This window comes from Anas platyrhynchos, chromosome 8 (assembly GCF_047663525.1).
Source record: "Anas platyrhynchos isolate ZD024472 breed Pekin duck chromosome 8, IASCAAS_PekinDuck_T2T, whole genome shotgun sequence".
NCBI lineage: Eukaryota > Metazoa > Chordata > Aves > Anseriformes > Anatidae > Anas > Anas platyrhynchos.
This window is the reverse complement of record NC_092594.1, coordinates 22,613,349-22,637,849: the sequence shown is the minus strand read 5'-3', so window position 1 is coordinate 22,637,849 and position 24,501 is coordinate 22,613,349. Positions and strand designations below refer to the sequence as shown.

Genomic DNA, 24,501 nt, shown 5'->3' with positions numbered 1-24,501 from the left:
GGCGAGAGCTCCCTCGGCGCCCGGCTGCCCCCGTCCCAGCTGCTGAGGGGGTGGCAGCAGCCCGGCCCCGCGCCCCACTCGCGGTGGGGGAAGCCCCCGGGGCTTCGCACGGCTGCAGGGCGGGAGGGCTGCGGGCTGAGGTAAGGGAGGGCGGGGACGGCGGGCGCCCTCTGGGAGCGGCTGCTACGGGCAGCTGGGGCCGGGCGGCCGCCGCCGAGGCGCGGGGAAGGAGCCAGCGGCCGCCGCGCCGAGGGGAGGCGGGCGCTGCGCGGCTCGGTGTCGGCAGCCCCATCCGCGCTACCCCTGCCCAGCCCCGGCCATGAATATGTAACTCCCCTCTATTTCCCGAGCTCCATTGCGGAGGCTCCTGCTCGCCATATTGTGCTGCTGGGGGCTGCGGCGGCTTCGCCGGCGAGAGAGGGCGACGGGAGCGCGGCGGGCGGTGAGCGCAGGGCGGGGATTGGGGCCGGGGTTGGGGCCGCCACCAGGGCAGCCACGGCCGCCGCTGGGTCTCTCCCCCTAGTGGGGCTGCGGAGGGGCGCCTGGTGCCGGCAGCGGTGCCCGAGCCCTCAGCCGCGGGGCTGGGTCCTGTCTGGGGGGCGACTCGAGCCGGGGGTCCCGCGGCGGGCGCTCGGCGGGGAGCGGTGTGGGGGGGCTGGGGGTCGGGCTCTTCCTTCCCCACCGCCCTCTCCTGAGGTAAAATGGGGGTCCCGGAGCCGTTCCCGCGGGGGCTGCGGAACGAGCCTGGGGCTGCGCCCCCCCCCCCCCACGGCCGTCCCCAGCCCTCCCGGGGCCGGAGGGGTGACTGGGGCCGCGGCCGCCCCCCGATGAGGCTGGGGTGCTGTGACCCCGAGGGCTGCTGTGACCCCAGCCCTGAGGGGGCACTGCCCGACGCCTTCTTGAGCGGGAGGGAGCCGGTTAGCGGAGTCACGAGCCTTTGCTGCTAGTTTATGAACCCTCGCCGCTCAAAGATGGGGTGCGCTGCGTGTGTCCTCCCCGCCGGTCTTTTGTCTCTCCCGAAGCCGGAGCGCGGCGCCCACCGGGCACGGCCGCTGGCGGAGCGACGCGAGCAGCACCTGGCAGCTCCCCGGGAATGCCGTGGGGCGGCAGGGCAGGAAGGCGCCATGGGCGCGTCTCCGCCCGCTGCCCGCAGCCCCACTGTGGCACCTGTTTCTCGCCAACTCGGCGCTCGGCGGTAGCTGCCCCTTCGGAGTCGTTTGCCTCCATCGGCCCCATCCCGCTGCGTGCATGGAGCATACGCTCTAAGCGGTGCTCTTCTTTGGGGGATTTTGGTTAAGCTGTTTGCTTTCCTGATCCTCTGCTGTGGAAAATAACCAGATCAAGTGCCTAAGTAACTGCCTAGAAATCCAGACCATAACTGGTGGAGAAAGATGATTTCCAGGCAGATAAACCGTAATCCAGCCCTGTTTGGAAGTGGCTATAGCTTCGTCTGTGCAATAACTACACATTGCACGCAGGCTTTTAAGGATTAAAGGAAATCGCTTGCATATGAAAAAAATATGATTGGTGTGCGAGTGAAATCATTTTTGCATGGGGGAAGTTCTTTAATCAAATGTGTCACTCATTCAGTGACAAAGACTTGATTTGTTATAGGAGTGTACTCTCATTTGCATTCATCTATGTTTGCAGTAGAAACTTTTGTAATGAGATAATTTGACATTTTTCTACATCATGTCAAGCTCAGAGCTGGCATTCAGATTGTCAGCTAAGACAGAGGCACTCCCTTTGAGAGCAGCAGGTATCGATAAGCGGTACCTTTAATGTTTAAAAATACCATGATTTGAAGGATTAGCGATGCCAGTTGTTTGGAGATGGGAGGAATTTTCACTGGACAGACATTAGCATTATCCGTGCTTTCAGGTAGCAAGCTTTGTGGCTCTGTCACGCTTCGGTGATGAGATTTAAATAAACTTAGAACTTCTTTAGAGGTTATTGGCTCTGTGAGTTACGGTTTATCATGTTTAATAAATGCCTCATTCAGCCTCATAATAACAGTGGGACATGAATTTTGCCTTGGAGGCGATTTTTAACTTCTTTGGTGGCTACGATTTTGACCTTTGGCATTGCAGCTTTGAAACACCAGCACTGCTGCAGCCACCAAGGAGAGCACCGCCTGGCATGTTGTACAGCGTGAGCACCAGTGAGATGAATTGCATGGGGCTGCCATTATCAATGGCGCTGTGTGTTTTAGGATTGGTGTATGATAATATGTGGAGTGGAAAGACTCAACTGGGCATCTTGGGTGACAAGAGCAGAATTCTGGCATCTTCAGGGCTGTTTTATCAGGAACTAGAAATAAGACTGGCACCTGTAGCACAGTTGTCAGTTTAAAATGTGCAATAGATGTCAGGGTATGTGAATTTCTTCTACTTCCTTTAATTTTCTCTTTGTCTTGCTGAATAAAAAGAACATGAGGCAAAAAATGTTGTGGGGAAAAGGGAACCTCAAAAATGAGGCATGAGCCTGCAACAGTTCAGTTGTTTTTTTCCTAAAAGCAGCGCTGGATGCGTTCTTAGTGAAGCACCAATTTAAAGGATGTGCATGAAGAAAATATCAGAGTAATACTTAAATACCCTATACCTATTTTTACTGACTGGAACAGCAGTTTAGTAATGATGCAAACAGAGGAAAGAGATTGGACAAGGGATGTTGCTGAGCCTAAATTGGGTTCTGTTTGGTGGTGAAAATAACTGGCCTCTGAAGCTGACCTTAAATTCTTAATTTTCTGAGGAATGAGCAGAGTTCAGTATTATGGAGCTGTTTGGACTTGTTGCAGTGGAGAAGTATTTTAGGAATTATCCCGGTCCGCCTTCCCCCCCTTCTGGATCATGGAGCTGGCCTGCAAACAGCTGGGAGCTAGCAGCAGTGTTCTGCTAACTAATTAAAAACCTAATCCACTCTTTACTCTTCACCTCTCAGGGATGAAATTAAACTATTTGGGATGATTCCTGGCTTTAAACTGTGTAAGTATTGCTCCTGTCATACTGTTTGTAAAATACAGAGTTTTATTTGAGACAGATGCAAGTTGTTGTCAGCTGTCACACAGCTTTAGAGGAAAGCTGCACGCTCACCTAACAGCTTTGTTTCTGTGTATTTGTTGGAGGTGTTGAGTCAGTCGTGTGTAAGATTCCTGGGGTCTTTCCTTTTGTCTCTCTGATTTTGTGTTTATTTTCTGTTCATTAATAGCCAGGTAAAGGAAGCCAACTTTTGTTCCTACTAATAAAAGGAGATCGCTGTTACTTGCGGTCTCACCAGATCACAAATGGGTGAGAACTTTTTGTAGCTAGCGAATATATCCCTGGAAAAATTGGAAAAACAAGCATCTCTCTTGACATGATACTCTCAACACTTCTCCCACAATCTATACACATTGGAAAACTGCTACTTGCTGCCCTTTATATTGATAAATGTGGCGGACAGTAGGTATCTTGCATGCAGAAGAGAAGGATAACAAAGTGGCTGGCTTGATGTGATCCCAGTGGCTCGGCAAGAGCAGGACACCTGACTGAGATGTGCTCACCTGTCAGCTTGAGGCTGCACGGTGTTTCTTAGAGGCTTCTGAGAAGCACCTTGGATGCTGCAGCAGTGTAACAAAGCAGACTGCTAATCCAAGAAATGGGTGTGCAGGCTTTTTGTGTTTTCTGCTGATGGAGTTTAAAAACCAAACCACGGTGGCTGCCCAGTAGATGTGGGAGCAGATCTATGCTGGCTTCTAAAGCACAGCACTTTGGGGTGGTGCGGCAGCTCCCTGTGTGAGTCCAGCCTCTACACTCTGCTGGTGACCGAGCTGCTCCCCCTCGACCCTGAGGGGCGTCCGAAGTCTGGGGCAGCAGCAGTGGGAATGAGCAGGAGGTAGAACCCCTGGGGTCCTCTAACAAATGTAGCCTGGAGGTAACAGATCCTGGTTATTAATGCCATTTAAAGGTTCCCCTCGTGTCTGCAGGTCTTGGTGTTGACAGCGCCTGATGCCCCCACAGCTGTCGGGAAGGAACCTTGGAGCTCTGGCAGGAGTTTCCCTCTGGGTGAGCGCAGCGCTGTGCTAAATCTGCACAGTCTGAGGGCTGCAGTTCAGTTACTGCCGCCATCTGAACTGGGGTCACCTATTGGGCAGAAAACAGCTGAGTTTTGTGGTTTTTTTTCCTCCTGGTGTGACTAGCTGTAAAAGGGTTTTCTTTCAGCGTACTCATCAGTCAAGGACTGCATATTGCTGTGCTTCCAACTGTTAAAAAAAAAAAAAAAAGTGTTCTAGAGACCTTCCCTTTGCTGCTGAGCTTATCGAGGCAGAAAGCTTTGTTTGTGTAAGTATGTTCATAGGATTTCTTTTAAAATGTACTGCAAGCTAAAAGGCTAATGACAGTGTTATTGAAATCATCAGACTTATTCTTTAGTGAATGGGGTGGTCAATTCTCATCTTCTTCAGCTGTTATTTCGGGGAGTTAGCAAGAAGTTGGTTAGCCTCAAAAAATGTGCCAGCAGCACTGTGTGGCTTAGAAGCCAGTGTAAGAATGAAAGCGCTGGCTCTGAAGCATAATTCTGTGGCTAGGGGGTGTGCTCCACGATAGCAGGGTGTGCGGTGTTTTCACACAATCACATGCATGTAAAGCTTGTCTTTTACTGTGGACTGCGAGTTACACAACACTATAACCATAAATCATAATACACATTCTTTTCACTGCTTTGGTGTGAAAGTAATGGAGTGCTTTTATTGCAAAGATTTACTCTATCCATAGTCCTGCTTGTACATCATGTTTAGGTGATGCACTTAGTCAAGGGGAGGAAACAAGTCTGACCCTAAGGCAGTGTGCATCATTCCTGTCTGTATTCATTTAGTTTCTGTGACAGATTCAACTTCTCCAGAGTTTGAAAGTTCACTTTTGTTTTCTTTCAATCCTTTATCCCTCTTGTTCTGATCTGATACAGCACTGAAATTAATTCTAGGCAGGGAAAGATTCACTTGGCCTTTCTCCTTTACAGCCAGCTGTTAATTTTGAAGGCTCTTAGAGATAAAATCAACCGTAGAATAAGAACTTCATTTTTGAAGCTCATGTGGGCAGCCATAGGCACTATATACAGTAGCATGCTTGATAATATGAGAAACTGCATAAAACTTAACAGATAACAGAGAAAGTGGTAACTCTACTCCACCTCCCAGAGTTCTACTTAATAGTGTTACTTCATGGGGCTAAGTTGGTCGTGGCTATTTTTCTTTTATATCAATTTTTTTTATATCAATTGTTGGCAAAAGTCTTTGGCATATACGATGTTTTTGGTGTCGAATTCTTGTCTGATTTATTGGCCCACGTCAGCAGTGAACAGGTACTGTTCCTGCAACAGCTTCATTTGCACTCCCAGCAGAATTGTAGTACTCACTTTGGACAAGATACAGATGGTCTGTGGAGGGTAAGTGCCAGTTTGTTTTAGCTGTAACGATTAAAATAATCTTACTACCTGCTGTTTTAGAACAGTGGGCAATGTTGGGTTTGTTGTTGTTTTTTTGTTTTTTTCTTCTGAAAATTGAAAAATTTTTTACTTAATCCCTCTAATATTTAAAACTAAACGAGCAAACAAACAAAATCCCACAGCCTTTTAGTTTAGAGTAGCCTGGCTTTGAAATGTGATGTGTGTTAGCATTTGTAGGTATGGCAGCCAGGGGAAGATGGGTGTCCCTGTGAGTTCTGGACTACCTGGGGGCAACTGATGTGCTGCAGAGAGAGTTCTCTGGAAATGGGGTGGTGATCGTGTGTGCTGCAGTGTTTGTACCTCAGAGAAGGTCAGGAGGGTGTGAAGCAGAACTGAGTAACATTAACAATGAGGATTTTGGTTATGACCAATAATGCAGTGATCTGGGAGGCAGCAGAAATGGCTGCTGATGCCCTTGGCAGGGAATACAGAACCCATCAGAATAAATTGGAATTTGAGTGTCATCTATGGGCGTTACTCTCATACAGCTGTCCAGTGCCTATACTTGATTTTACTCTACTGCTGGAAACACAGAAGCATCAACTTAAAACCATACACTTCTGTCATGCTCAAAAGTGTGTGGCTGTTCCTAAGGCTGTGTGATTAAGCAGCCTTGAGAATGACCAAAACACTAACGTGTTACAACTTTTTTGACACTCCTGGTATCTAATGTAGGAGGATCGTCTCATTTGTGGTCACTTCTACCAGCATTAGGTTCACCAGGTTATTCCATAGGTGTAAATGTGTGCAGCAGATGGTTTGTATGAGGTCATAGCACAAATGTTTGCCAAGGCCAGGATGAGCAGCTTGATGGCCGGATTGGATGCTGCTAAACTCCGTGGATCAATTCACTTCAGTGCCAGTAAATTGTGAATGGCAATTAACTGGAAGATGCCGTGTCTTAAGGCACCAGGCAAATCATGTCCTTCTGTAGGAGAATAAATACAGTGAAGAAGCAGTGAGAGATCATGCGCTAGCAAGCTACTGGATCCTGTCATCTGCCAGGGAACCTGCTACAGGTTTCATAGTGACAGTATTGGGTGTTTAGGGATTTTGTATTAATATTAAAGAGAAATGCTTACTGACTGTATGGGGCAGGTCATGGGAGAACGGAGGTTTGGGACTAGTTATCCAGAAAAGTAAAAATTCAGAACTAGTGTGACTGTGGGCAACAGTTATATTGGGAAAGGTTCTGCAGTGCTGCTGAGCTGTGCCTGTGCATTCTTTGGCTATACCAGCTGCTTTGGTACATTTTTGAGTGTGGGGTCTTGAATGAATTATATAACTGTTTTGTTTTTTTCTCTTGGCTAGCAGTGCTGTGCAGCAGAAATGAAGTGTCTGCTAGATTCACTGCACAGACTGACGAACTTTTTTTCAGTACAACCATCTAACAATGTAGAGCTTCATAATGCTTTGGGAATTAATGTAGCTTCCCTAAACATGTTCAGTGCCATAAAACAACTTCCTATGTGGTCCAATCTCTTCCTAATTAAGACTTTATTATTGAAAGTAAGGGGTAAGAGGAAAAAGTATGAATCTTTCTAGGGTGACCTTTCCAGTAAATTCCAATGAACTTTGCATTTTGAGAAATCCAGGTTCAATTTTAAGTGGCAACTGAGAGAATCTGAGAAAATGTCTTAAAGATCATGTGCTTTCTTTCAAGCAAACTGTAGAAATGTATACTTCAAACTGCTTAGAAAATGTATTGTTTCCCCACTGTGTTATAAATAAAAGGAGAATATGATATATTTTCCGTACAGAACGGGCTGGTTTTGTATTTTGAATGTAGAATTAAGCAAAACCTTGATTGTGGGGAATGTCTGACACTCGTGTATGTACAATTCATTTTATTATAATAGTAACTTCATTGTATCAGCTGACTGCTATCTAACATCAATGGGAGCTGGATGTACCCATCTGACAGTAAAATGTGGTATTTATTTTATTTATATTTTCTCAGTTACGGTGGGGCATGATTGATGCAATGGATGAAAACACTTGAATGTTGATCTTTTAATTTACTTCTGTAAATAAATTAAGAAAACAGGATGGCAAGGAACCAGATGCAAGCATTGTTAAAATGGGATTGTCAGGATGGTTGTCACACTGTGTGTGTTTATTTCTCAGCATGTATCACGCTATCCTTCAAGTGTAGCTGAAACTGGAATGATTTAAAGTAATGAAAGGGTAGGCTGCCATCCAGTTGTTTCATCGCACCAAGCATTGGCTGGAATGTGTACCGAGTCAGATTGCTTGCGTTAATATACATGATTATGGATGGTAATGTGTGGCCTCTGGGTAATCCCAGCCATTTTTTCATTCTAATGCATTTCTATTCACACTTAGCTTCTTTATTTTTTGTTTAGCTCAAAAAAAGGAGTGGGGAGGTTTTCAGATTTGTTCCTGAACAGTGACTTGCAGAACCCCTTAAAAATGAATTTTGGAAACAGTGACACCAAGGAGAGCGTTTAACTATGTGAGTGCCTAGAGGCTGGTAGCTTTACTGAGGCAGGTTTTATCACCTGCCTTTGAACACTTGTAACTGTGGGCTTTGTGCTGTCATTCAGTTGTCTGGGGTGGGGTGTAGGGGCAGCAGTGGGATGTGCAGTGGAGGTGGTGAGGTTTTGTTCTGGACTGACATTGTCTTGGTTCGAAGGGAGGTGGAAGAGCAGAGGAGCTGGGCAGGGCTGTAAGGTGGCTTTAACACAAGTGGCTGAAATCCAGTTCAGGATCCAAGGATGATGGTCTGACAAAAATCTGTTTGCTTTCTTATTTCCCGGCAGTGCTGTTGCCCATTGCATTACTGGTGTGCTGCTTTCATGGAGCATATAAAAATGAGCTATAGCTTCTCTTCTTCCTTGCTTTTTTCTAATCCAGCATTTCTGTCCCCCAAGTAGAGTGCAAAGATATGCTTGTTTGCAAGCTGGTGTATCTGAAGGGTGGAAAGCATGGTATAAGTACTTGTTATTTGTTATTAGATCTGACTTCTTGAGCATGTAATTACTATTTGAAGTTTCAGCTTAATAGTTAGCATTAATTTGGCATCTTTAATAGTGTTTTAATTGGCTCTGTGCTTTGCAGATGATAGAATTCTAGTTAATGTCTACAAAAGTTTTTTTTTTTTTTTTTTTTTTTAAACAGTAGCTTTGTGTAAGTTTTGCTAACCACTCATTTTTCAATGTCTTAGGCATTTTCAAAGGAGCTCACTTACAGTACTGCAGAGTATTAATTGATAGTGTCTGGTAATAATTCTGAAATTAGTCTGTGAATAATATTTTTAGGTGTTGTCTGATAGCTAAAACTGTTCATTTGATAACATTCATTTTGTAATCTGTATGTGTCTGTTTTTGTTTTTTCAAATTCTGTTCCTCATGATTAACTACTGATCCATCACCATTTACAGCTCTGTTCTACCAGTTACAGGTTGAAATTCTGGCAGATACCATAAGCTCTCAAGGAGAGGGCTGCTTCTGCCAAAAACCAAGGTGCTTTTGCATGCTGTTGTCCAGATTAAATGTACGTACGGGGAGAGAAACTATTCTTGGAAAACATTTATGTGGTGGTTTAGGGCTTATTCTTCATGTTAGACAAAAATCCCTCAATGTAAGTATTACTGCGGATTTATTCCCCAGGGTCTCAGCAAGTATTTAAGGAAAGTGCTCTTTTGCTTAAAATTGCACTTTTATCGTGTTTGCAGAGGAAATGCCAGTGTTTAGAAGACTCGGTGGTTATTTTCTATAGTATATCAGCATCTGAAGGCTCAGTGCCCACGTTGCTGGTTTTATGAGAAGTGTAACCCCTCAGTTTGAGCTGTGTGGAAGCAGTGTAGTCCCAGGAGAGCCTTCTGGTACTGCTGGGTTTCCTTGTGGAAGGCAGGTGAGGCAGGATGGGGCGGGAGAGGCCCTGGCTGCGGCTTTCCTCAGCTCTCGGAGGGCAGTGTGTGACTGGCGGCACCTGTCCTCTGCTTCTCCTGCCTGTGGCACATTCTGTACAAGAAATGATGTGTGAATTTCTCTGGTGGTGAGATAAGTCTCACTGTATAAATGGCAGAATGTGGGTTGGAAGGGACCTCCAGAGGCCATCTAAGACAGCCTCCCGCTGAAAGCAGGGCCAGTTAGGTCAGATCATTCAGAATCACGTCCAGTGGAGTTTATCCAGGCAGCCCCAGCTGTACATACGGATGTGGGACAAGAGGCAGGAGAGCAGCCCTACAGAAAGGGATCTGGGGGTTCTGGTCAATGTCGAGCTGATCATGAGCCAGCAGCGGGCTCTGGCAGCCAAAGGGCCGACCATGCCCTGGACTGCCTCAGGCACGGCCCTGCCGTCTGGCTGAGGGAGGGGTGCTCTGCTCTGCTCTGCCTGGGGCGGCCTCACCTCAAGCACTGGGTGCAGCTTTGGGTGCCACAACGTGACATAGAGCTGTTAGTGTCCAAAGGAGGGCTATGAAGATAGTGAAGGGTCTAGAGGGGAAGACGTGTGAGGAGCAGCTGAGGTCCCTTGGTTTGTTCAGCCCAAAGCAGAGCAGGCTGAGGGGAGGCCTCATGGTGGCCTGCAGCTACCTCATGAGGGGAGTGGAGGGGCTGATTGCGTCAAGAGAAGATGAGAGTACATGTAGCTGCTATAGTATTGAATGCAGTTTGCAACTAGAAAGAAGTTGCAGCCTTCCCAGTAAGGGAGGTTGTGACACTGAAGCTTGGTATCGAGAGGACAAGGACTGATAGCTGAATGAACTAAGCATACTTCAGTAAGACGTTCCTCTCTTAAGCTTATCCCGTTTGGAGTTCAGCACAGAATTACAGTGCATGCAATATACACATTAGGAGAGACACTTGCAGGAGTGGTGACAATGTGAATAAACAAGCAGAAGAGGAAGAGGGGGCACAGATGAATGCGGTGACATACTTGTTCAGGATCATCAAGCAGTTAATTTCAGAGCTGGGAACAAAATGAGCTCCAGGCCAGAGCCCGATTTGGCTGTCTCCTAGGGATTTTGAGATCGAGAGATGGTGGGGGGGGGAGGCACTTCAGAAAAGAATAAACACTTCTATACCTCAAATCGTACTTAAAATCAGATTTTTGTTCTGTGTTGTACTGATCTGTACTGGATTGTACTCAAGGACTAGTTGTAGTTGTCCTAGATTACAGCTGAATGTAAAGCAACCTGAGCTGGCAGTGAACTCTAGAGAAGATTAATTCTGTCAAATAGTGTGTCTTTCCAGAAATATATGTGTGTGTGTGTGTATATATATATATAAAATTATTTTTTCAAATCAAGCTCCTAGCCAGGAAGTAAAAACAAACAAACAAAAAAAGAAAATAAACAAATGAACTTCTTACATAGAATACTTTGTCCAAACAGGCAATTTGTCTCTAATACTAGTTACAGAATCAGAAAGAGTAAAATGTAAAATTCTAAATCCATTAAGCTTGTAAAGCAACTGGACAATGATACTTCTTTATTTAAATATGTGTATATATATAATCCTTGCTGAAAAAAAAAAAAATTAAAATCAGAAGAGTTGAAAATGCTGTTGAACTTGGCATGCTGAAAAGTTGTCTGAGTCTCTTACTATTTTAAGTCTAAATATTTAACTTCTGATGTTTGGAACAGAAATTAGTGGATTTTTTAACATGTTTAATACTACTATGTGTATATTTATTTAAAAGAGCTTGATGTATTTTCCCCCCCCACCCTCAAAAGTGTTTGCTGATGAAAGTTTTCAAAAAGAATGCACAGGTTTGTGTAAGTAGCAGCTGGCACTGCTGTGGTCACACTGGAGATGGCTCTGTGGATTGTGGCTCTGGCTGCTTGGTACTTTCACCCCTTCTCACACCTCGAGGCGTGCCAGAGTGACCACGTGTGCAGTTGCTTTCCAACCTCTGCTTGGACTAAAATAAGCACTGGTACGTGTTTCAGGGAAGGCTCAGCCTTGGAGGGAATCTGAATGTCGTCCTGTAGCAAGTGCCTCCGTCCTTGCTTCAAGCAGGACCAGTGCCAAGGTTAGTTCCAAGCAGCAGCCAATGTATTCCTAAATTCTCACAAATGAGAAACGTTGGCAGTTTGAGAAATAAGGGCAAGGACTTGCCGGTGAGCCCTTTGGCTCCCTCGTGGCCAGAACAGCATGTCTGGTGGCAGCTCCGAGTTGTCTGAAATGCATGTTTTGCCAGTTGGATTTTGTTTGTGCTGGGCAGTTTCAGGAATGGGATACCTGAATGTCTGACCTACTGTGACTCACGACCATGTTTGAGCAAATAATTAAGTGTATTTCAGTCTAGGAGCTTGTTCAATGTGTGTGTGTGGCAAGCAAGGATGTTGCTCTACTGGAGTTGTTTCTAAGTGATAGCTTTCAGTAATGATTTTCTGGCACAAATAGTCTGCTCAGTAAGCAGGCAGGAGATGACTGAGTGGCTTTTCGGATGGATTTCTCATGTTGTGGTGAATTTTCTGTACTTTTTGCTGTAATTCTCTGCCTGGTTTTCAATACTGCAGGACCAAGACTTGTTCTGTTTTTAAGCCCCAGTCACTTGTCTTCAAATTAGTTGTGGAAAATAGTCTGAAAAGGGGTGAGCGCAAAGAGGGAGATTGCATAAGCCCCTTTTTCCAAGGACACCAGGCTTAAGTAGTCATTCAGATGAAGTGATGCGGTGCTTTTTGCTGGCACTGCCAGGCTCCTCTTCTGGCTCTGGTAAGGGAGCCATTCAACTCAGAGGTTGAGCCTGGTTGCAGAAAATCAACAGAAACTTTTTGAAACACATTCAGAATAGCACAGGTGGGGTTTGTTTTGTTTTTAATGCTATGGCAACGTAGGGAATGGAGAAACCCTTTGGGTACAGATGAATTAAAATGTACTGTAATGTTCATCAATCTCCCTGACTTATCTTCCAGTTTGCTTCTGTAAAAGACATGAAGCAACTAGGCAAACTTTATGACAAAATGGAATGATATTTACTGGATCTTAACTTGTTTTCATTTTTCCAAATGCTGTTAGGAACAGGAGGGTGACAGGAAATCAAACCCAAGGAGATTTATAGCGTTTGTAGTTCTCATGGTTTTCTCATGTCTTTTGGGTGTCTCCAGCTTTGATAGTGGCAGGTGTGCATGCTCCGTAATTGCAAAACTTGTGCCTTGGAGTATTCCTGCACCTGTAGAGTGAGTCAGTCAGAAAGATTGTAGGTGTCCTTGTAATCCCATGTTTTCTTTGAGTGGCTGGCAAGAGCAGCCCTCTGGCTATGGCACAAATCACACAACTGGCACCTGTGGAAGTGAGAAAGGTGTTTGATCTGCCTACCAGGCTGGGCTTCTCCCCTTTGTAGTGCCCCATTGTCATGTAGCTGGTTGCTTTCCTCTTGTAGCCAGAGGGAGCAGAAAAGTCACAAAGGTAAAAAATGATAAAAAGTAGAAAGTCGTGATGTGTTAGGTTTTTTTTCAAAAACTAATGGTGGAAAAAAAGTTTTGCAGGGGGTTTCTGTCTGCACTGTGTTCCCAGCACATGACCTCTAAGATCCCATCTTCCTTGCTGATAAAGTGGAAAAGATCTGAAATATTGAATAGCTGAAAACTGAAGTAGATATTGTGATGAAATCTGCTTAATATTTTGGGTTGGAAAAATGAACACAAGCATTGTTCTCTAAGACTTAATATAAAAAAAAAGGCTGAAAGGGATGCAGATGGACAGCGAATTTTGTCAGCAAAGATCTGATTGATCTTAACAGGTTGAGGTTTCAGTGAAATAAATGTCCAGACTGATGAATAAACATGAGTTTTATATTTATTTTGTATCTTTTCTCTCCTTGCCAGCAACAGTTAATAGAAAGTCTGTTCCTTCTCTCTAGAAACTTTCTGCTTTGTTTTTCACTCTCTACAAAGTGTCAACACAAAAGTGAACTTTCTTTGGCTTGCCAAAGCCTTTTCTCTTGGCTTTGTAGCTTTAGGAAGGATCCTGACTGGTGCAGACCAGACCAGTTGATTTCTTTTAGTTTTGTTGCTGCATCAAATCCCAATGGAGGTGGGCTGCCTTAAAAGGAAGCCAAACTGAGGAGTGATGTCTGCGCTGCCGCTGAGGCTGTGAACACCTTGGCACCATCAGAACAGCCAGAAGGAGCCTTTCTGAGGGACTCACCTCTGTGCCAGGTGAGGAGAGCCCGAGATGGTCTGTCTGCAGCCACTCAGCTGCACAGCCAGCACGAGAGCCACAAGAGCAGCGGAGTGCAGGGCAGACATGCCTGGTCACAAGCCTTGTCTCCTGGAGAGCAGCATGTTAAATGACACTAGAGCATAAACTGGGCAATGCTGTTTGGGATGTGCTGTCAAAATGACTGCTGGTACAGTGCTCGCTTGGTTAAAGCAGGTGTCAGTGTAGCTGTCCGACTACTTGCTGCCAAGCCCAACGGCCAGAGGCAGGTGCAGGCTCCTCCTGCTTGGTTATAATGTTTGCCTTGAAAGTCAGCTAATGGAGAGGTTTTTCCTACCTCCCTTCCCAAAGTGAGGAGAGGAGATGAGTCAGCAATGAGCATAACCTGGGGCCATCACTTCAGAGATGATTTGGAGGCTGCTACTTGATGATGGCTATTACGTGGTCAGTGCAATTTTAGGTCAGAATGTGGAGTTTGATCCTTGATGATCCTTGACTTTGGTGCCAGTTGTTGATACTGCTGTGTTAGATTTTAGATTGCATCACATTTCTTCTCACAGCTGGTGTCTAACAATGTTATTGGGGAAAGAAGTTAAACCTCATTTGCATGCATTTTTCAGGCCCAGTACATATCTGGAAATGGATTATAAAAAGTATGGAAGCAGGAAAACTGCTAAGGAAGCTCCTCTGTTCATCAAACATGAAAAACTCCATATAGCGTGATGTGATTGTTGGCTGATTTTGCTTTTCAGCCTGTTTGAACTGACCACATTTCCAGTGTTCCTCTGATTTTGACTTTGTATGCAGTGGTGACAACGGAGGTGTTTGCTGGTGACCAAGAGGAGCGTGTGGCTCTCTCTCACTTTCAGCTAGCTTTAAGGCCAGTGGTTTTCCTCTTCAAGTCTGAAAGTGCTATCACTGCAGACCTCAGGGTGAGAATTAAGCACTTTACATCTCAAATTAGAAGCCTTTAAAAGAAAGCTAATCAATTATTTATCGTGACGCTTGTACCATGTCTTCTGTAGTGCAGCCTCTGGTGTGTTGCAGTGCTGCCATACAACGGATGATGCTCATATGCTTGTTCTCTGGGCTGAGGGTTTTGCTGGCTGTCTGGCACCAGAACAGCTGCTGTTGTGTTAGCGTGAGCATGCACATTGAGGCAGGATGGTACCTGCACGTGGTGATGTCTGCCATGGGCCATTTCAGTAAGCTCCTTACAGTGGTGGAGCTGCATAACGCTGGAAGCAGGCTTTCTGCTAAGTCCCAGGAAGTCCAAGATCTCTTATGTGTCTTACTCTGCTGCAGTCTGATTGTGTGCTTGAGCAGATTTTGGGAGGGGTGTGAGTGCTTAGCCGCTTCATACATTTCAGTAGTTGAGATGATAGTTAATTAAATATCTCAGCTCCAAAAGCACTCAAGAGTGCTTAATTCAATGCAAACACAGAATAATAATGTTGGATCTCTGTTAGAACAACTGACTGATAACACGCAACAGAAATCCTTGTCTGAAGGACCTGACTTCTTGTATACCTGGAATTACTCCAAAAATAGTGAAAATTAGGTTGCAGAGAAATATTTCCTTTATTTTCTACTGGCACACTTTTCAACATTGCGTCGTTGTTGAGCTGTGTTACTTAATACCATAATTTAAATTCATATCTCAAGAGTATTTTAAGGAAAATACCCAGACAGGATGGTGCAGTGCTTGGCAGGTGTGGAGCTGACAGTCTGCAGCGGGGTCGTGGTGGCTTCTCCCTGCTAGCTTGGGTACTTGCTGTTGCTCTCCACATGATCACTGTGGAGCAACGTGTCTCTTGTGACAAGAAAACTGAATTTTTAGGGCATGGGATATACAGTAAAAACTGGAGTTGGAAGTCTGTCATCTCCTTTTTTTCTTTTTTTTAACACCTTCAGACCCTTGTTACTTACTAGACATAATGACCATGTCTACTTGTTGTCAGGCTTTTTTCCTTGTGTGTTTTTTTTTTTTTTTTTTTTTTAATAAGGTGGGAAATCTAATCTCTGGTCCTGAAGAAGAATAGATGCAATAATCTTCGTTGCACTGCTTTTCTTGCTCTCCCCTTAACAATTAATTAAAGCTTATAAAGTAACCGTGCTCTCTTGAGAGGTTGACTCATGTAGAACTCAATGAATTTGGGACTAGATTATAACATAGCTGGTGGGTGCAAATAGAATCTGTATTTGGCTGCCAATTTGAAGGGTCTGAAAATAAAAACAGATTATATATATATGAAGAAATATATATATATATTTCTCTCTAATATATATATTAGAGAGAGAGAGAGTGATCTGGGAAGAAATCACTTCTATTTTCTCCACCTAGTAGAAATGTCAGCTACTACAATCTTGCCTCTTACATTTTTTATTTTTTTTTTTCCAAATATACAACACAATCTAGGATAAGCTTTCCTGATGTAAGTCAGGCATTTTTAGAGAGACAGGGATGACTGTCCCCTCTCCAACATGAAAATATATTCTGTTTGGAAATATAATTTACTGTCGTTTTAACCTGACTTCCTTTGGCATGGGTGCAATCAACATGTGTATTAGTTTTGCTTCATCTCTTAGCAGCAATCCCAGAATCTAGGGGGAAACATTCAGTTTTCTCTGAATTGGATTGGGAAACCTTAGGGATGTGTGTCCGGGAAGAAAGAGAGGTATTATAGGCTGCTTCCAATGAACGTGTTCAGCTGTTTTCCTATGTGGTTGCATGATTTTGACCTTCCACTGGTTAGGAGCTGAATCTGTTTGATCCCTACGCATGTGTGAGCACAGGTCTCTGGAAAGCTGCAAACGCCACCTGCTATGCAAAACGTTCACACCACAGAGCCCAAACTTCATGGCCTTCAGGTCCATGTCACTTCTGTTTTAACGACCTGAACTGATACTTGGGAAGTGTTCATGGCTGAGTAACTCCTTTGGTTTTGATGCAGTGCATGGGGTTATCTGTGTCCAACGCCAAGCAGTCTGCTAGCAGGATGCATTCCCACTGTATTTCTGCTTTGTTGGCACTTGGGCTGCTGGGTCTGAAGGGACCCTGGAAGAAAGTCTGCTTGGGAGAGGAAGAGCTGCTCTTGGAGTCAGGTGCACCTCACCATGCAATGTGTTTTTTCTGTTCCCAGCCATGTCTCAAGCTGTGCAGACCAACGGAACACAGCCCTTAAGCAAAACTTGGGAGCTCAGTTTGTACGAGTTGCAAAGGACACCTCAGGTAATACATGCTGAAGAGCTGGCCTTCATGGCAGGGCTTGTTCTTCATTTTAAACCTGTTACAGCTTGACGTTTAAGATTTTCCTTTAAGAGTGCTAACTGCCTGTTTTAATTGACAGCATATTTTTAAAAACTCCACCCAAAACTCCTCCTCTCTCATAATATTAGAAAACTATACTGATGTTTGATCTTTATCTTTTTCATTCCTTTAGCAATAGGGGTGTGCGTGCTTGGTGTGGCTGTGTATGTCTCTTGTTTTGTCTTTTTGAATGTAAAAGAGTAAAACATGCAATCTCTGTGAGAAAGTCACTAAATTTCATTAAAGAACTTTTACTTTATTTTATGCTAGGAAGCAATCACTGATGGCTTGGAGATAGTGGTGTCACCCAGGAGCCTGCACAGTGAACTGATGTGTCCCATTTGTTTGGATATGTTAAAAAACACCATGACGACAAAAGAGTGTTTGCATCGTTTCTGTGCTGACTGTATCATTACAGCCCTCAGGAGCGGGTATGAAAATATCATTACAAGGAAAAGGGATTCTGCTTCAGATGAAAATATGGTCAAGAATCCTGTAAATCTTGGGTGTTGATGAGTAAGAGTTATGTGCCTGTGCACTGCACGTTTCTGAACGGGTAGCACACCTTTCATATTTCATTTCCTTGTGTTCAGCTACCTGTGGCAGACCAGATCAGGCTTTCTGCAGATATGGAAAATCATTTCTCTTGTATACTCAATTACAAGTTCATATTTTCTCAAAAAGCAATAGCATTCTGAAGTAATCAACAGCAACGTAGCCAGTGATTTATGTATCTATTTCCATCTTCAGAGGACACACTTAATTTGCTATGCTTGTGGAAATTCTGATGAGTGGTTAGGAAAAATACTTTTGTTATTAGAGAGAAACAAAACTGTCCTCAAGACAGTCTGCATTTCCATTATTGAGGCCTCTTCCTTTTAGACGGGGAAAAAAGAAACCACACAAACCTAACGCGAACCTTTGGTTAAATGAGACCAAAGGGTAGGAAGGATAAGACTCTGTTTTAGTTTTCCCAGTAATTAGTGCTTGAACTTCAGAATGGGTTCCTCAACCTTGGTTTCATCCTCCTGTTACATTCTTTCAGAGTCCTCTGAAAGACCATGCCTTTGATATAACTTCATGCAAAATGCATCTCTTCTAGGGGAGAATCCAGGCAGAGGGTTAAGGGAAGAAACGATTTGCAGCATAGAACTTCTGAATTCTTCAGTCTAAATACAGTTTGCTTAAACACATTCTAAGTAAACACACTTTAAAAATTGAAGCAAGGAGATGCGTGGTTTATTTTGTTTAAATATTTTGAATTACTTGATCTGTCAAAAGATAGAAGCCCTCTTCCAGACTTACTGTAAACCCTGAGTCTAAGAAATGTGGCATTGGGGCAGGCTTCTGTTATTGCCATAGACTTAGTATTGCTTTCTCTCTTTCCTCATGTCTAGCAACAAAGAATGTCCCACTTGTCGTAAGAAGCTAGTGTCAAAACGATCACTGCGACCAGATCCCAATTTTGATGCTCTCATCAGTAAAATTTATCCAAGCCGTGATGAATATGAAGCTCATCAGGAGAGAGTGCTAGCAAGAATCAGCAAACACAATAACCAGCAAGCTTTAAGTCACAGCATTGAGGAAGGATTAAAGATTCAGGCTATGAACAGGTACGCAATGGCGTAGTTTGTCCTCATGTCAGTCTGTCTGCCTTAATGCCAGGAGTGCACCACCTCTTCTCCTTGCTCCCTGTGTAGCAAGAGATTCCTCTCCTCTGAAGGCTGCTAAAATAACTTTTAACAGTTCTCTATGAAGAGAGAACTTTGTATTGCTCTCTGTAACATCTGTGGCAGCTAGATGCTGTTCTATGAAATCACACATTGTGTCTTTAATAGTAGACTAATGCAATAAATCCTGTACCAGTATTGCTATTACGTGTGAAAAAATGCATGTAATGCCAGGATGAAGGTATTAGTGCAGCTTACCTCCCAATACTGGAATGTGTGGTGTTTACACAGTCTTGGAATTGCATGTGTGCATTTAAACTTGAGAATTAGCTGGGAAGGAGACCCCAGACGTTGTTGTAGTGAAGCGTGAAAACTGAGTGACGTTTAAAAACAATCTTAAAACATGCCTAAAATATGCTTGAGGGATAGGGAAAAATCCAAAGTCTTGTATGTGGTTATCTTTATATAAGAATGATTTAATTTCTGTTTTTAAACTGTCTCAGAAATGTTTAGTGCTTGTGCATGTATATGCTTTGCAGTATGTTGCCCATGTCTAACTTCTGGCATGACTGAGATGGGGAGAGGGAGGAGCTGCATGAGTAGGCTGGGCCTGTGTATTGGGTGAGTTCCGAGTGCAGATTAGCTTCATTTCTACATACTTACATCAGGTTACAGAGGGGCAAGAAACAGCAGATTGAGAATGGCAGTGGAGCAGAAGATAATGGTGACAGTTCACACTGCAGCAATGCATCAACACACAGCAATCAGGAAGCAGGGCCTAGCAATAAGAGGACCAAAACATCAGATGATTCTGGGCTAGAACTGGACAATAACAACACAACTGTGGCCATAGACCCTGTAATGGATGGTGCTAGTGAAATAGAATTAGTCTTCAGGCCTCATCCTACCCTCATGGAGAACGATGACAGTGCACAGACAAGGTAAATGTCTTCTATTCCTTTTCGTGTACTCTAGTGTTATCTTCTGTCACTTTTGTTTTCTTGTCTATCGCTTTTTGGGGCTTCTTAAAACTAATTTGCTTCAGTCATTACCACCTCCTTTTTAACTATATGCACATGTGGTTGATGGTACTGCTCGACTACTATCAAAAACAGTGTTACAGTAGCAATCTGTTTTAAGCTTTTGATCAGAGATAAAGGTGGTTTTAAGGGTTTCTAGCAGTTCACAGTAGATACTGGGATAATGGTATAATATTTACTTCTTGTAAGGTTATTTGGGAATAAACAAACTTTGCATAAGTGCCAGCAGTTTTTGGAGCAGCTTTGTGTCAGCATGATTTGTAGACTAGAAGCTTTACCTGACTTTTTTTTTTTTTTTATGATCCAGTGTGAGCACAGACTGCAAATTTTGGATCAGAGCAATGAGTAGTCTTGTGGAGTTTCCTCAGATCTCTTCCTGTCTTTTTCTTCTGATGAGACATTTCTTTGTGGTGTCTAAAATTATATTATAAGCTTCAGCCAGCTTTTCTTTTTGGTTTGGAATTGCAAGGGAGTTTTGGGGGTTGTTCTGAAAGGCAAAGAGAAAACAAAGCTTTTGGGAGAGGCCTCTGCAGCATTTGTGTCAGACTTTAATTCTTGTATAAAGAATTAAAGAGGAATTGATAAAGAGGCAGTAAGGAAGAGTACCTTGTACAAGGAGCAGAGGTGCAGAGAGCGGTGTTGCTCTCACACCTTATGGATTCATGTCTGGGCAGGTCAGACTGCATCTATGTGCAGATTTCAGCAGTTGTGAGCAGTTCTCAAAAACCCTTAGCAGCCTGCTAGTAGGCTTTTCATTTCAAGCAGATGACAGGACAGCACTATTTGAGCTTTACAAAGAGCTCAAGGCCTATGGGAGGATTGTCAAAAAGATGTAAGGACTGTTTGGAATAATGTTATTTGGTAAGCTGCATGCATGTCTCCAGTGAAAGCAATTAGTGCTCTTACTTGTGAACTGTCTTTAAAGGCCTTTTCACACTTGATGCTTACCATTTGCGAGTGTTCCAGATGTCTTTTTCCCATACTGATAATACGAGTGTCTGATTAACTTTGTGGTTGCTGGTGCAGATACATCAAGACCTCAGGCAACGCCACCGTTGATCACCTGTCCAAGTACCTAGCTGTGAGATTGGCTCTGGAAGAGCTTCGTAGCAAGGGAGAGTCAAACCAGATGAACCTTGACACGGCCAGTGAGAAGCAGTATACCATTTACATAGCTACTGCCAATGGGCAGTTCACTGTAAGTAGAATTTCTAAGAATTATACTGAGTATCAGTACATTTTTGATAAAGATTTGATTAAAATACATGCAGTTGGACTTCTCCTGAGTTGACCTAGGGATAAAATTCATAGCACCAGGTTGCTTATTCAGATAGTTTGCTTTGTAGGAAAGTGTATATAAACAAAGCTCTTTGTTTACAGACACAGGAAACCTGAAATTGACTTAATTTACAATTATATTCACTTTGTATATAATTAGCAAAACAGTTTTCCAGCACTATTTTAGTGAGATAGCTAGGGGTCCAAAATAGCTTGCGTTGCTGTTTTTTTGACACAGAGTGTTTAGCCGTAACTTGTTCCACCTCATCAGTGACTTCTTTAAGTCAGCGCGCTGCTCTAATGTAAGCAGTCTTCTAGTGATACCATACTATGCGTGCAAGCTATCAGGTCTTCTCTTTTCTGTTCTGGTGTTCTCTTCCAGGTTTTAAATGGGTCGTTCTCCTTGGAACTGGTCAGTGAGAAGTACTGGAAAGTGAACAAACCCATGGAACTGTACTATGCACCAACAAAGGAACATAAATAAGCTGTGCTGGAAAACTGAGATGGGACTGTTTTTATAGCTGACTTCTTCAATATTAAGAGCAGGCACCACTGTTATCTTCATGGACAATACATGCGATGCCTTCAGGCTCTCTCAGTATACTTATTAATATGATTAGACAGTATTCTTGGTTGTATTTAATTTAGACTTTTTTTTTCTCTAAGAGACTAAATAACCTTCTCCAGTGCATTCCAGTGTTTGACATGCTTTTTTGTTCCCGATGCATGATAACTGAACGAGTGTTCCAGTTTGGAATGTCTTAATTTTGTCCAGGTAAATCTGGATTTCTAATACATTTGACACAGTTACAGTAGCCTCTGTGAAGTATTGAGCATTGGATGGCTAAGTAAGTCTATTCAATAGTAACATATGCCAAGGAATGTGTTAAATGTTGTAATTTGCTAATGGTTATCCATATAAAAGATAGTAGAGAATTGATTTCTGATGGTCTTGCAGCTAGAGGTGATCAGATTACTGAGGAAACACTTGTTATTCAGACAATTTCTTGTGAGCAAATACAGCTATAGTGAGAAAACAGACACTTTAAAACCTTGCTGTTTACTGGGCTTCAGTGCAAGGTGATTTGGGAGATTGATCTGCTTTCTAACATATAGTTCAAACAAAACCAGAAAAAAGCAAACCCAGAGCCCTTCCCTGTGTAGAACATCCCAGTCTTGATTCACAGTGCAGTTTCCCACCTGGCCCTTGTTGCAGTGATGATCCTGTTCTCACAAGCTTAATTAAATGAAATCTGGAAGTTTTACAGCCCTACTCTGTTCCCTGTTATAACAGATTTTTATTGTGAATGTATCAGTGTTCTGTAAAGAACTGTCTTGAAAACTTCTTTTCAACATAAATCCTCTAAATTCTAGCACGCTGACAAAATGCACGATCAAAATACTTTTGCTTTATAGAATTCTTGCCACCCCAGCTGTGAGCTTATCTAGGCTTCAGTTTGAGTAGGGAGGACTTCAACCATAAGCTGCTCTAAGATTACTTTTTTTTTTTTTTTGCGCCATAGCTTTAACAAATGTGGCATAGCACTTTGGAAGAAAATGTTAGTACTTGACAAAGTTTACCGTTTAGTGTCTTAAATTTAGGTTCAAGTTTTAAAACTTGGCAGTAGACTGTTGTGTGAAGTCCAGTAGCTGCTGTTCATGTGCATGTTAAGCTCCTCTTCCCTGGCACTGGACCTTGCTGTCACTTCATGGGGGCTGCTGTACCTATTAGCATCCTGGCTGAGGGGAAATGCGTTACCATGAGATTCCCATTGCTGGAAGACTTGCTGATGAAGCCTTCATGTGCTTGCATCTGAAGCTAGAGGCAAAAGAGTTGCTGTAATAGGTGAGAAGCAATATACCTGTACCCATGTTGTATTGCTCTTTTGTCTTGTATGTAGTTAGACTGAGCTCTTGGCATGTGGTATGTAAGTATCCAACTGCTCGGGGACTCTCAGGAAGGAACTACCCTTCCATTCCTTCTGTCTTTCAAGCTTAGCACTTGTAAATACGTGTCTGTTCTGACTGCTGTCATAGTTCAGCTTTATCCCCATGTGAAAACTACACAGGCTTCTTTGAATAATTATTTTTTCTGACTGGAAATACCTGTTTCTTCTTGACAATGAAACTGAAGTTTTCAGGCCCCAGATCACAGGGGGTTAGTTTTTAATTAAATACTTTACTCATTCCTTTCTGGTGAAGTGTTGCATTGTATAGACTATTAGTGCATGTCCATGGAATATAATCCAAGGGGGCTGGGGGTGTTGTGATTATAAATGCTTTAAAATTTACGGGGAAATGTCTAGTTTAGTTGCAGCATACCTGCCCATTGTGATAGCTAAGGTAATGTCCAGTCCCTTAAGCAAGAGAGGTGTTCGTGAAGCTGAGCAGTCTGTTTAGGAACCGTCTGTCACTTTGTCCCCAGTTCTTAAAGTATAGGGGAATGTGAAGCTTTTATTTTTCATGTTCATGTTGTAGTGAATTTACTGAATATTTATGTTCTTTAAATATTATATATAATGTAGTTGTTTGATTAAACCATTGATTGCACTGTGACTCATTAGTGCTATAAACTATTTTATTTTCAAAATGACTTTACTATTCCATCTTTTTAAGCCATGTTACTTTAAGCACATGATGTGTGTTAGGTACGGGTAAGCACTAGTATCCAATTACAATCACACTGAAATTCTCATAAATTAACAATAAAAGCAAAAGTTATAAATGAACTAATGGAAATTCCAATGCTGCTTCCTCTTAAAAACAAAATGTTTAACTAATTTTTGGTTGTGTGAGGGGTTAGTGCTACTGTACATGGGATTTTCCAGAGGGAAGGTTGAATAGATGTAGCTGACCTCCACACATTGATCCTGGCTAGCAGAATGCGATTCGAGTTTGGCCTTCAGCAGTGTTACAGTCCACTGAAACCAGCTGAACTCCCGTGCACATCGCACACCGTGAATGAGAAATAGAGGTGATGTGGAGCACGTGTGCGTGGCAAGTAAAGGCTAACAGCTCTTCCATCACTTTTCCACAACCTGTCGCAGAGGTCTGCATCCTGAGAAGCGCAAGGATTTCCACAGTACTCAATGCAACAACTTTGGCTGTGTTTAGTTGTAGACTGAGAAGGTTCAACAGAGAACACCACAGAAATAGTACCTATAGGATAGCTCTAACAAATCACGTAGGTTGAGGTACGTTATCTTAAAAAAAAAAAAAAAAAATAAAAATCTATGTTCTTGTCCTCATACTGATGTTGTTATATATAATTGTAATAACTCTACTTATTACACACAACTATAAAACAACTCAGATTGCATTTTTCTGGTTAAAAAGTTGAAGACAAAATTCTTGTATATACTAAAGGTATGGTATACTGGGATGTCCTGAGCTTAACTGCTCTCTGGCAGGGGAAGAGGGAGGTCCCTTTCAGGCTGTACTCAGGCTGCTTGCTGTGCTGACACCTATTTTCAAAGCTGCCTCAGAAGAAATTTATCTCCATTAAAGTTGTCCTCAATCTCAGCTGAACTGGAAAGACCCAGAGAATGCTCGAGAGCTTGCATGCAGCTATTCTGCTGCATTTCAAACAT

The 24,501-nt window shown here is 43.2% G+C and overlaps 1 protein-coding gene across 3 annotated transcripts; it reads left to right on the top strand.

Moving 5' to 3' along the window:
- Nucleotides 1–13: 13 nt before the first annotated feature.
- RNF2 (ring finger protein 2) lies at nucleotides 14–23,640 on the top strand. 3 transcript variants are annotated; one of them, XM_027463662.3, is made up of 7 exons: nucleotides 14–140; nucleotides 16,757–16,845; nucleotides 17,194–17,354; nucleotides 18,321–18,536; nucleotides 19,262–19,534; nucleotides 20,660–20,831; nucleotides 21,294–23,640. In XM_027463662.3, the coding sequence occupies exons 2-7, from the start codon at nucleotides 16,759–16,761 to the stop codon at nucleotides 21,393–21,395; spliced, it is 1,011 nt and encodes a 336-aa protein (XP_027319463.1). In that variant the 5' UTR covers nucleotides 14–140; nucleotides 16,757–16,758; the 3' UTR covers nucleotides 21,396–23,640. The 3 variants fall into 3 exon arrangements, with proteins under 3 accessions (XP_027319463.1, XP_027319462.1, XP_005030806.1); XM_027463661.3 differs by lacking the exon at nucleotides 14–140 and adding an exon at nucleotides 266–442; XM_005030749.6 differs by lacking the exon at nucleotides 14–140 and adding an exon at nucleotides 4,022–4,043.
- The last annotated feature ends 861 nt before the right edge of the window (nucleotides 23,641–24,501 follow it).